Raw genomic sequence first — 12,155 nt, 5'->3', positions numbered from 1 at the left:
TGCCTCTCACCCCATCCATCCCTTGCTCAGCCTGGCCCAGTGGGCATCTAGGGTTATGACTTTGGCGTTAACCTTCTCCTTACCTGCCACGCCCAGCAACTGACCAACCACATCCGGGACACACTGCCGGGGCTTCGGAACAAACTGCAGAGCCAGCTGCTGTCCATTGAGAAAGAGGTGGATGAATACAAGAACTTCCGACCGGATGACCCAGCACGCAAGACCAAGGCCCTGCTGCAGTAAGGCTCCTCCTAGCCCCAGTCTCTAGGGCTGAACTACTCTAGCCCCTCCCACCCTCCAGGGCCCAGGGTTCCCTCCTCTCTGCCTCCTCAGGCCACGCCCCTCTCCCACACAGGATGGTCCAGCAGTTTGCAGTGGACTTTGAGAAGCGCATCGAGGGTTCCGGAGACCAGATCGACACTTACGAACTGTCGGGTGGAGCCCGCATTAACCGGATCTTCCATGAACGCTTCCCTTTTGAGCTGGTTAAGGTAGGGAGCGGTAGTTCCAGACAGGAGGGAGGGCACCCCCCCCCCATCCCCCGCCCCTACCTCCTGGTGGCTGGGCTGACCTTGACCAGCCTTCTGTCTGTCCTCCACAGATGGAGTTTGATGAGAAGGAACTCCGAAGGGAGATCAGCTACGCCATCAAGAACATTCATGGCATCAGGCATGTACTGGGACCAGGGCAGGGGGGCCGCACACCATTAGGCAAGGGGCACAGGGCTTGAGGGAACCTCCATCAGGAAGGGCCTGAGAGTCCTGGTCTTCAGTCCCCCTCAGCCTCAACTTTCTGGTTCCTAGCTAAGGGATGTAGCCGGGAGGCCTGGGCTACCCCCCAGCCTGCAATCCTCTGGCCTCCTTGGCAGCCTCGGGGAGTATGTACCTGAACGGTCGCACCCTCTCTATAGGGCTGGGGACCCCCTCTCTCGAGGGTGCAACAACTCTGCCCAGTGCCACCCAGGTAGCTGAGCAAAGGGTAGGGTCACTGGCTAGGGCTTGGGGCATAGCACCCAGATGGATTCTGTACACATCGCTTTATGGTTGGGGGCAGGGGTTCAACTTCCCAGACCTTCCCCGACTCCCATTAACCCACCCACTCTACCTACTTCCCTCCTAAGTCACTCTTCGGTGCAGAAAGGAGGGCTAGGAGACAGCTCCCCGGGTGCTTAGATTCCTCCTTCTCAGGGACCCAGTCCCTGAAGAGCGCTAAGCTCATCTGACACCTCTGTAAACAAGACAGTGGAGCCCAGTGCTCCTGTAGGCTCGGCATGAAATTTACAATCTGATAACTGCATTGGCCAAGACGGAAGACCTTGTCTCCTAGTCATGGTGGTGGTCGTGATGACGATGATGAGGATAGCTCAGTTCCCAGACCAGCTCTTAAGGAGGCCTCAGTTTTGTAATTTCTGGAGTTTGAGGACATAGACCCTTTTGCAGCCACACAAGAGGAAGCACAGTGGACACTCAAGCAGAACTGTCTGTCCCAAGGATCATTAATGGAAAGCCTCTCATTAGAACCGCCCCCCCAACCCCAACCCATTGACTGGATGGGGACACTGAGGCTCAGAAAGGGTAGTGGGAGGACACCCCCACCCCGCCCCTGTCCCTGCCCCCCACCCCCACCCCGCAGGCCAGGGCCAGCCTGTGACACTGTGCCCTTCTCCTGCTTCGGGCGTTCAGAACGGGGCTGTTCACCCCGGACATGGCCTTTGAAACCATTGTGAAAAAGCAGGTGACGAAGATTCGAGAGCCGTGTCTCAAGTGTGTGGACATGGTTATCTCGGAGCTAATCAGCACCGTTAGGCAGTGCACTAAGAAGGTAACAGGCAGCCCTCGGCCAGCCCCCCCTCAGCCCCGCCGCCCTCAGCCCCGCCCCCAGTCCCTCCCTGCACTGCTCAGCCAGTCGCTCGTTCCCCACATATCCCACGCCTCCTGCCTCCTCGGTAGCATGCACAGGCCTCAGCGGGGTGGGGAAGGCAAGGCGACCATGATGCATCTGGACCGGGGAGCCCTCTGAGGGGGGCCTCACCCACACCTTGATCCCCAGAGATCTCCCCTGGCTCAGAAAGAACGGTGTTTAAGGGAGCCCTGGGCCCCTGCCTTGCCCACAGGAGTCTGGTAATTCTCCAGGGCTCTAGGAGGGTCTTGGGGAAGCCATAGCCTGGGGAATTGTGAGGAGCAAGACCTTCTGGGGTGTTGTGCAGCCAGAGGGGGTGCAGCGGCGGGGGGGGGGGGCTAAGACTGGCAGGTACCACATCTCCTTCATCCTCTCCATCTTTCCACTCTCTTTTGGGGACTGTCACTCAGCTACTCACCCCACCCTTTCTTTTCCACATTCAGCTTTCCAGGGACAGAGCTTGTCTCCTGCCAGGCAGCCAGCCTCTCAGAACTGCCCAGGAAGGCAGGGCTTGGAGGATGGTGCTCATTTCTCACGGGGGTGGGGGGTGGGGGGGGAGGTTGGGACGCGAGGGAGTGGAAACTGAGGCTCAAGGCCTTGAGTAACTTACCCCCGGCGGCCATATCTGGGCAGAGCTGTTGCTGGAAGCTGAGGCTGTGGACTCTAAATCCAGCGTTCATTGACTCCACCCAGGCCTCCTTCCTTCCCACCGCTGCCTTGGCCTTTCTCAATCACCGGCCCTCTTTCTGTCTTTCCTGTTCTCTCGCTTCTGTCTTTTGGAGCTGAGTTTCCCACAGGCCCATTAGGAAAAGAGGCAGGGGATGCCCCTTGAGGAGGAAGGGAGGAGCAGGGGTGGACCCGGGGAGGTCGGATCGGAGGGTCTGACTGCTGCATCACAGACTGCGCACGCGCAGGGTGCACTGGGCAGCCGAGCACCTTAGCAGAGGTAGCCCAGTGGGGCCCGGCTTTCGAGTCAGGCTAAAGCAATTCAGGAACATCCAGAAGCCGAGATTTGCACAAGATATATATATGGCCATGTCCTGGTCTGGGTCAGGCCCTTAGGAGGACCCAAGGGACACCAGAAAAGAGCAGGCTTGGTCTTGGTATTGTTGAGGTGTGTGGTTTCTAGAGGGCATCCCTAGGGTGGAGAATCTGAGCTGGGAAAGGCTCTCTCAGAACAAGGGTTTGGTCCTTTACACCTTTGGCCATACCCCCAGAGCCCTGGGGGAGGGGGTGCTTGTCGGCACCTGGCAGGTGCCACCCTGGGAGAGGTGGGGGAGGGGGCCGGGTCCCACGCTCACGTTGTCTTCTGTTCTCTCTCTCTCTCTCTCTCTCTCTCTCTCTCTCTCTCTCTCTCTCTCTCTCTTTGTTGGTGTCTCTCTCTCTCTCTTTCTCTCTTTTCCCTCCCCATGCCTGTACCATCCTCACCCACCCTTGAGCCTGGCCGCTTGGCTTCCATTCCCATCCTCGCCCCCTCTGCCCACCTGGCTGCTCCCCGTCCCGCCCCCTAACCCCCCTCCTCCTCGGGTGCAGGACGGGCCTCTTCACACCTGACCTCGCTTTTGAAGCCACAGTGAAAAAGCAAGTGCAGAAGCTCAAAGAGCCCAGTATCAAGTGTGTGGACATGGTAGTCAGTGAGCTCACGTCCACCATCAGAAAGTGTAGCGAAAAGGTACGGCGGCCGCCTGGGAGGGGCTGGGCCCCCGCCGTCACCCCTTCCTGGTGGCTATGGCTTCCCGTGGGCAGAATCATCTGCCAAGCAGATGGTATGGCCTCTTGGATTCCCATTGGGACCCAGGCAGTCACTGGCCTGAGATTTCCCACCGTCTCATCATAATCCTGGGACTACTTTCACTGTCTGCCCCTTGTCCCTCCCAGAGGGGCTATAATCCCACCCCACGTCTCTCCTTTCCAGTGGTAAGGATAACTGTAGAGTGACAACCACAGTGATGGCAGGGGGTGGCGGCTGTTTATTGAGCAACTACTATGTGCTCCAGTGGGCTGAGTGCTGGCCTCGCTCTCGGACTTAATTCTCTCAACAACTCTTAAGTGGGTAGCATCATTATCCTTGCTTTACAGGTGACCAAACAGATCTAAGGAAAAGCAGAGTGCGAGTCAGATTTAGGAAGAGATTCCAGGGAGTCAGGGCCTCTTGAGTTAGGAGAGCCATCCCAGGACCTCAAAACCAATTTGCCCTAAGGCATCTTGGATTGCTCAGTGGTAGCAGTCTGCATGAGTCAGACATGGGCAGCCTCTTCTGGGGTGTCTGTGACCTTTTTCATGTCTTTTTTCCTATCTGTGCACTTTGGGCCATTCTGAGGATTTCTAGCCAGGTCACCCAAAGTAGTGCTTGCTTTCAGCATGCAAAAGGGGACCCATTGGCAGTGGAGGCTTTGCCAGAAGGAATTCCCATTCTGTCCCCACCCCCAGCAGTGGACTGAGCCAGGCTTAGAACTGAAGCCAGCTTAGCCTGAATCTGAAAATGTCCCTTAAGCTGAGGTATAAGTGCGGGGCACACAACTGCGTTGACTTCAGGTTTTTAGTTAGCATCACCCACTTCTTGTCTCTGGGCCCTGTGCTGTGCAGGCCCTGTTCTGGGTGCAGAGGCTGGTCCATGGGCCGCTGTCTATTGGGCTCAATCCACAGCACAAGGTTGCCAGGTCTACGTAAGGTCTGTGTCCCCAGAGTCCCACCGATGGGCACGTAGCGTGGCCCAGCTCTTACTTTTTCGTTCTTGTTGTTCATTTGTCCCCTCCTCTCTGGCCTTCCCCTCTCACCCCCCCCCTTCCTCTTTTATTTATTTGTTTTTGGTTTTTTGTTTGTTTGTTGTGTTTTGAGACATAGCCTCACTCTCTTGCCCAGGCTGGCGTAGAATTCACAATGTAGCCCAGGCTAACTTAGACTCCATGGCAACAGGCCTTCTGTCACAGCCTCCTGCGTGCTGGGAATAAAGGCATGGGCCCTACACCCGCCTTTAGAAACTTCTATACTTCCAGGCTGGTCAGGTGGCTTAGTGAGTAAAGCACTCGCTGCGCATGTGTGTACCCGACACATACCATGTACATGTACACACACACACACAGTTAAGAAAATAAAATAACCAATTTCAAAAACTTTCCTGTTTCTACAGAATAATTAATTGGCTTGTGTATTTTAACCATGTGGACACTGAATCCATACATTGCTTTTCTTGTTCTCCACACTCTGGGTAGAATTGTTACCTAGCCTATATAAACTTTTTTTTTTTCTGAGACACGGTTTCTCTGAGTAGCTCTGGCTGTCCTGGAACTCACTCTGAGGATCAGGCTGGCCTTGAACTCAGAGAGCCCTTGCCTCTGCCTCCCTGAGATTAAAGTCGTGCACTACTCACTACCTGGCACCACTAAATAGATTTGCTTGACAATTTCCCCGTTGTTGAACATTTAATCTTAAAATATATATATAAAGACAGCTAGGACTGTTACACACAGAAACCCTGTCTCAAAAAACCAAACCAAACAAACAAGAAGCAGGGGTTGGGGAGACGGCTCAGTTGGTAACGTGCTTGCCACACAAGCAGGAAGACCCAAGTTCAGATCCCCAGTGCCCACATGCAGCAACACATGTGTGGTCCCAGGGCTGGAAGTCAGCCTGGCAGAGCCCCGGAGCGGGCTGGCTCACTAGTCTAGGCAAATCCTGCCTCCAGGTTTGGTTGGAGATTCCATCTCAGACATAGGGTGGCCAAGGAGCATTGACTTCCGGCCTCCCGGTGCGTATGCCCATGTACGGGGCCACAGGCACCAAAAAGTCTGCTGGTCGTCAGCGTGTGAAGCCACGTTATGCTTCTTGCTCCCGAGTGGTTTCCTTAGGATAGATTCCTAGAAGACAGCCCGCTAGGACACTAACACTCCAAAGCTGCAGGAAGCTTTGCTGAGCTGCGTTCCCGAGGAAAGCAGTCATCGAGAGTGATTAAAAAAAAAACTCTGAAAAGGATCCATATGTCCGCCAAGAAGCAATCAATAGCTGAAGTAATGCAGCCACAGTGGAAGACTGAGGCCATTTAAAGGGCAGTTGGGTGTGGTCATCCGTGCTGCAATCCCAGCCCTGTGGAGTGGAGACAGGAGGGTCACGAATTCAAGGTCGCCCTCCCATACATAGTAAGAGGCTAGCCTGGGCTATGTGAGACCCTGTCTCAAAAGAAAAGATGCGAGACATGTTTGTGTGCTTCTGTCCACATGTGCCTCTATGATGTAAAGGGAGTGTGGAAAACACGTTGCAGGAAAGAGCGTATGTAGCTCTTCGGGGAGGAAATTAGGTGGTGCTGAATACTGAAAATCCAAAGCCACATTTAGCCAAGGCTAACCATTGTTTTGAGAGCGAGAAAGGAATGTGATGCTGTTTTCTGTTTCACATTTATGTCTTTTGTGGTTAATGAGGTGGCAGTTCCTGAGAGCAGAGCAAACCAGGAAGCTTGCTTCCCAGAGAACACTGATCTTAAGGGACAGCCATATTTTTGCCATATGATTTAAACTTCAACAGTTATTTTCTTTATATGGCAAAATCCACCCATATTTGTGCTTTTTGTTTATTTATTTTTAAATACCCCTGTTTTGTAAACCACTCCTGACAGAAATTTGGCATTACTCCTCGCCCTGCTGGGATTAGATTATTTATTTATTTATTTATTTATTTACTGAATCTCTGGACACAGCTTAGTGTTTGACGATAGGCTCCCTTAAAAAGGGAAGCGCCTCTTTTGACGTACAAAGCGCTTGGCTAGGTCGGAAAGCGCGGCTGGCTGTGAACTCATGACTTCAGGAGCTCCATCCCTGACCCCTATCCTCCTGGCCTCCAGGCGAGCTACTCCACTCAGCCAAGGGCCAGGCGAAAAAGGTCTGTTTTCAAAGCTGGCTGAAAGTCCTGGAAGCACTCTGAGGCAGCCAGAATGGAAAAAGATGCTGCAAGGAGCGGAACTTCTTGAGTGGGCTGAGGCGGCCCTGTCCATATGGGACATGTGGAAAACTTGAGAAATGTAGTCCAGGCACTTAGTGGGGAGTTGGCCATGCTCTGTGGCAAATCCTTCCCGCCTCCTTCCCAGCCTCACCCCCACCCCCACCCCGCCCCCGCCCTGGGAGGGAGCCATGGACCACCTCAAAGGCTTGGTAACTGTGACTCAGACCCAAATTTCTGTCCAGACTCAGAGGCTACATTAAAAAAACAAACAACAACAACAACAAACTTCGCACAGGTTGACAGACCCCTCCAACCAGCCCGAGGTCTCAGGCTGGTCCTCGCAAGCCGCTTGTGCTAGGCTGTCTCAGCTGCTCCCTTGACACAACCACAGGAAGGTTGGACATGGGCTTCTCTTGTTTCAAGTCACCCTTTCCTGGACTAGCATTCGGAGCTCCACTTTCCTGCCCTGTCTGCCTTCCCATCCTTAGCGTCAGGCACAGGATGCCTGGCTGTATTCCCACAGGATCCCCTGAGAGTCTTGACCCAGCCCAAGGATGGCGGTGGGCTGGGGGGGCGGTGAGGGAGGGGACCAGGAGCTGTCTAACCTAGGGGTTAATGACCCTGGAGGAAGCGCTGTCCTGGTGGGTAGGCTCTCCCTTTCAAAAGTGCGCTGAGGAACCCTATCTAACACAGGCTCCAAGCCAGAGGCACGGAGAGTAAAGACCTTCATCTTCCATTCATTTCCTCATTCCTCCAACACGCTCTCTTTGAGCACTGCTGGTGTCCCGCCCTGCCACAGCTCTTGGGGGACAATTACTACCCAGATAGGTGCAAGAGACTGAGGTAGAACAGGGAGGCCCCCAGACGCAGCTCTCGGCGCTCCATCCAGAAGCCACAGAACGGCTGAGCTGAGAACGGCGTTTCTAGGAGTTCAAGGTCACCCTCAGCTACATAGAGTACAGTGGGCGCTGGGTCTCAGACCTGGGCAGATGTAGCTTGAGATGATGGGGACAGACAGGCATACCAAAGGAGCCGGTACCGGCTGGCTTAGACCAAGTGGGCCTAGGGCCCAGCCAGGCCCCCCGCGGGGTTCTGTTCATGCTGCTAAGACCCTGTCTCTGCATGTCCCCCTGTGTCCTTGCATGCCTGTCCCTTGTAGCTCCTGCATGTCCTGTGGTGTGACTTCTGTTTTCCCCTGGACCTCCTCCTTCCCCCCGGCTCTGACAAAAAGGAGCATTGCCTGTCCCCAGCCTGACTCAGGAGGTCAGCTGGCACCATGGGCCCTCCCGTCCCCCAGGTTCTCCGGGAGAAGTCTCTGGACGCTGCTCCCTGCTGATTGTCACTCAAAGGCTTTAGGAAAGCAAAGGGGTAGTAACCCTGAGGGTCAGTGAAATTGCCTTGGGAGCCAAGGATGCCTCAAAGGCTTCAAGACGGCCACAGTCAAGATGGCGGCCCCTGGTTCTTTCCGTAGTTCACCCCGTGCCTTCTGCCCACTGAAATTGCCCGGGTGGGCCAGTAAAGATGGCCCTGAAACCCGGAAGACCCTTGAACAACTGCCATTTAGGGTGCACATGGGTGAAAGGAGCGGCCGTGGTTTGGTGCCATCAGCTTCCTGGGGCCCCAGGGCTCTCTTGTTGGCCTGGTTGGTGTTCCCATGCGCCCCTCCCACCCCACGCCCCTGGGTCCCCGTACTCAGGTGGGATCTGGGCGCTTGATGCCCGGGCCCTGTGTGTACGTGGCTCTCTCCCCTCCTGCCCTTCTCCAGCTTCAGCAATACCCGCGTCTACGGGAGGAGATGGAGCGAATCGTGACCACCCACATCCGGGAACGTGAGGGCCGCACCAAGGAGCAGGTGAGCCCGTGCTTTCCCATCCCACTTCCTCTTGTCAAGGGCACGTTCTGGTCTTTTTTTCTTATGGGATGATACAGTTGACATAACGTGGGTCCTTGTAGCCGTTTTGAAGGGCAGGCACACAGTTCAGCGATATTGAGCACCCTAACATCCTGGTACCCGTCACCATCATCCACAGAAGGCTTTGTGTCTTGAAAAGCTGACTCTGGGCTCGCCATCCATAGTCCCCTGACAGCCACCAGTCTTTCTGTCTTTAGGAATTTATCTAGGTTCCTGTGCTAAGTGAAATCGGACAGTATTTTGATCCTTTGGCGTCTGGCTTATTTTGATTAGCATTAAGGTTTGTCTGTCTGTCTGTCTGTCTTTCTTTCTTTCTTTTTTATGGTTTTTTGAGACGGGGTTTCTCTGTATAGCTTTGGCTGTTCTAGACTCGCTTTGTAGACCAGGCTGGCCTCGAACTCACAGGGATCCACCTGCCTCTGCCTCCCAACTACTGGGATTAAAGGCATGTGCCACCACGGCCCCAGCAAGGTTTTTCTAAAATATTGCAGCATACCAGAATATTCTGTGGACTATATACTGTATTTTTGTTTATCTATTTTAGACTTTTCCACCTTAACATATTTTCTGTGGGGCTTGGAGAGATGGCTCAGTGGTTAAGAACACTGGCTGTTCTCCCAGAGGTCCTGAGATCAATTCCCAGAAACCATGGCTGGCTCGAATGGTGGCTCACAACCATCTATAACGAGACCTGGTGCCCACTTTTGCCATGCAGGTGTATGTGCAGATAGAGCACTCATACACATAAAATACATCAATAAAATCTTAATTTTTCTCTGTGTATGGGTGTTTTGCCTGTGTGTATGTCTGTTCATCATTTTTGTACCTGGTGCGCAAGAGACCAGAAAAGGGCATTGGATTCCCTGGGACTGGAGTTCATGAGCTGCCGGGTGGGGGCTGGGAATTGAACCAGGGTCCTCTGAAAGAGCAGCCAGTGCTCTTAATCACTGAGCCATCTCTCTAGCCCTTTCCTGCCATCTTTTGGCTATTGTCTACAATCCTGCTAATAAATGTGGCTATGCAAATACTTACTCAGGTCCCTACTTGGTAGATCATATAGTAATGATACTACCATATTTGTTGTTGTTTTGGGTATTCCCTCCCCCCTTTTTTTTTGTTTTTTTGAGACAGGGTTTCTCTGAATAGCCTCGGCTGTCCTGGACTCACTTTGTAGACCAGGCTGGCCTCGAACTCACAGCGATCCGCCTGCCTCTGCCTCCCGAGTGCTGGGATTAAAGGCGTGCGCCACCAGGCCCAGCCACTACCATGTTTTTATTAGTGGTCCTGGGGATAGAGTGCAGGGCCAAGCACATGCTAAGCACGCACTCCATCCCAAGTCCTGTTTGTTTAGTTGAGAGACCACCATCTGACTCTACTCTCCTACCCTCCCCCCCCCCTCGGGGTCATCTCTTCTTCTTCCCTTTCTTTCTTTCTTTCTTTTTAAAAATAATTTACTTAATTCTATTTTAGCGTGAGGGTGTCAGAGCCATTGGAACTGGAATTCCAGACAGTTGTGAGCTGCCATGTAGTGGCTAGGAATTGAACCTGGGTCCTCTGGAAGAGCAGACAGTGCTCTTAGCCACTGAGCCATCTCTCCGGGCCCCCTTCTTCCCTTTCTTTGTTCCTCCTCCGGCATTCTCCACTTCCCTCCCTCTGTTTCTCCCCTTTTTTTTTTCTTCCGTTTCTCCCTTTCCTCCCTCCTTCCCGCTCCTCCCTTCCCATCTGCCCTCCACCCCCTAACTGAAATCTCACTATGTAGCCTAAGCTGGCCACAAACCCACGATCCTCCTGCCTCATCCTCTGGAGTGCTCACCATGCAGTGCTGCAGCCAGACTCTAGATCTTCCCTTCTTCTTAGCCTGTCTGGCACTCTGTCCGGCCGGCTCCCCTGAGGCCTTCCTCTGTTTGTTTGCTATGTCTCTGGCTAACCTTATACCCCCTCTCAGCCACTCTTTCTTCTGCATTTCCATTTATGAAATATTCATTCGTTCACAAATTTAGACACCAGATGTTGTCTTTGGGCCTGGAAGAGCAGAGATAATTTGGGCCAATTCTGGACCCCCTGAAGCTTTAAACAGGGACTTACCATGTAGCTGGCTCAGAACTCACTCTGTAGACCAGGCTGGCCTCGAACTCACAAAGATCCACCTGCCTCTGCCTTCCAGGTGCTGGGATTAAAGGTGTGCGCCACTTGCCTCTTCTTTGGTTGTCTGTCACCTCTCTGCACTCATCTTGGTGCTCTAACTTCCTGCCCTCCCACCCTACCCCCACCCTCGCATAGCTCTTTCCCACAGTGTCCCTGTCACTCAGATTCTTCTCTTTCATGGGTTTTAAAGCCTTATTATGCCAAATGCCTTTATGAACAACTGTATATATATATATATATATATATATATATATATATATATATATATATAATTTATTATTATGTATACAGTGTTCTGCCTGCATGCACACCTGCAAGCCAGAAGAGGGCATTAGATCACATTATAGACAGTTGTGAGCCACCATGTGGTTGCTGGGAATTGAACTCAGGACCTCTGGAAGAGCAGTCAGTGCTCTTAACCTCTGAGCCATCTCTCCAGCCCCCTTTAGGAACAACTGTAACCCCCACATTCCCAGGAGGTGATTTAGGAGGAACAAAAGTTTGAGGCCAGCCTGGGCCATCATACAGAGACCTTGCTTCAAAACAAACAAACAGGGTGTGGTGGCGCCCGCCTGTAATCCCAGCACTCGGGAGGCAGAGGCAGGAGGGTCTCTCTGAGTTTGAGGCCAGATTAGTCTACATAGCAAGTCCTGGGATAGCCAGGGCTGCACAGTGGCACCCTGTCTTGACAACCCTCCTCGAAGGGGCACAGGGGAGGCACGGGGGTGGGGCGCAGGGGCGGCAAGCCCTGGAAGCCCAAAGTCCAGCTAGCCTGGTTGTGCAATGGGACGTTGTCTCAAACAAGGTCAAAGCCAAGGAAGGACACTCAGTTATCTTCTGAGCTCCGTATGCACAGTGTGGTACACACACTGATGACTTCACCCACCTCCTCCCACAGAATCACTTGGGGGGGTTGCCGCCCCCCTTTCCTTCCATTCCTCTCTCTCTCTCCCTCCAACCCTCCCCCACCTCTTTACGTTCTGCTTCTCCTGTCTCCTCCTCTCTGAATACTCATTACAGGAATGAGCTACCATGCGGGTTATGGTGTGTTGGAGGCTGAAGCCAGACTTCCTGCGTGCTAGGCGAGGACTCTGTCACCTGAGCCTCAGCCCCAGCTTCACCTCTGTCTCCAGGAACCACGGTTTTTCTTTTTCTTTTCTTTTCTTTTTTTTTAATTTTTAAAGATTTGTTTATTTTTATAAACACAGTGCTCTGCCTAAACATGCATACCTACAGACCAGAAGAAGGCATCAGATCACATTATAGA

The 12,155-nt window shown here is 53.2% G+C and overlaps 1 protein-coding gene across 19 annotated transcripts in view; it reads left to right on the top strand.

The window, feature by feature from the left end:
• DNM1 (dynamin 1) overlaps positions 1-12,155 on the top strand; it is a 46,256-nt gene that overhangs the window by 17,101 nt on the left and 17,000 nt on the right. For 14 of the 19 annotated variants that reach the window (XR_014782363.1, XR_014782364.1, XR_014782365.1 and 11 more), the window contains exons 7-11: positions 97-239; positions 356-491; positions 602-669; positions 3,433-3,571; positions 8,597-8,683. Coding sequence is in view for 13 of the 19 variants with exons in the window: in XM_084797886.1 (XP_084654012.1) it covers positions 97-239; positions 356-491; positions 602-669; positions 3,433-3,571; positions 8,597-8,683 (573 nt within the window). In the remaining 6 variants the exon portion in view is untranslated. Of the gene's footprint in view, positions 1-96; positions 240-355; positions 492-601; positions 670-1,682; positions 1,822-3,432; positions 3,572-8,596; positions 8,684-12,155 lie in introns of all 19 variants that reach the window. The other 5 variants (XM_084797888.1, XM_084797884.1, XM_084797882.1 and 2 more) reach the window with 1 other exon arrangement.

The sequence above is a fragment of the Acomys minous genome (assembly GCF_964271855.1).
Source record: "Acomys minous genome assembly, chromosome: 10".
Lineage (NCBI taxonomy): Eukaryota > Metazoa > Chordata > Mammalia > Rodentia > Muridae > Acomys > Acomys minous.
This window is presented reverse-complemented; position numbering and strand designations above follow the sequence as displayed.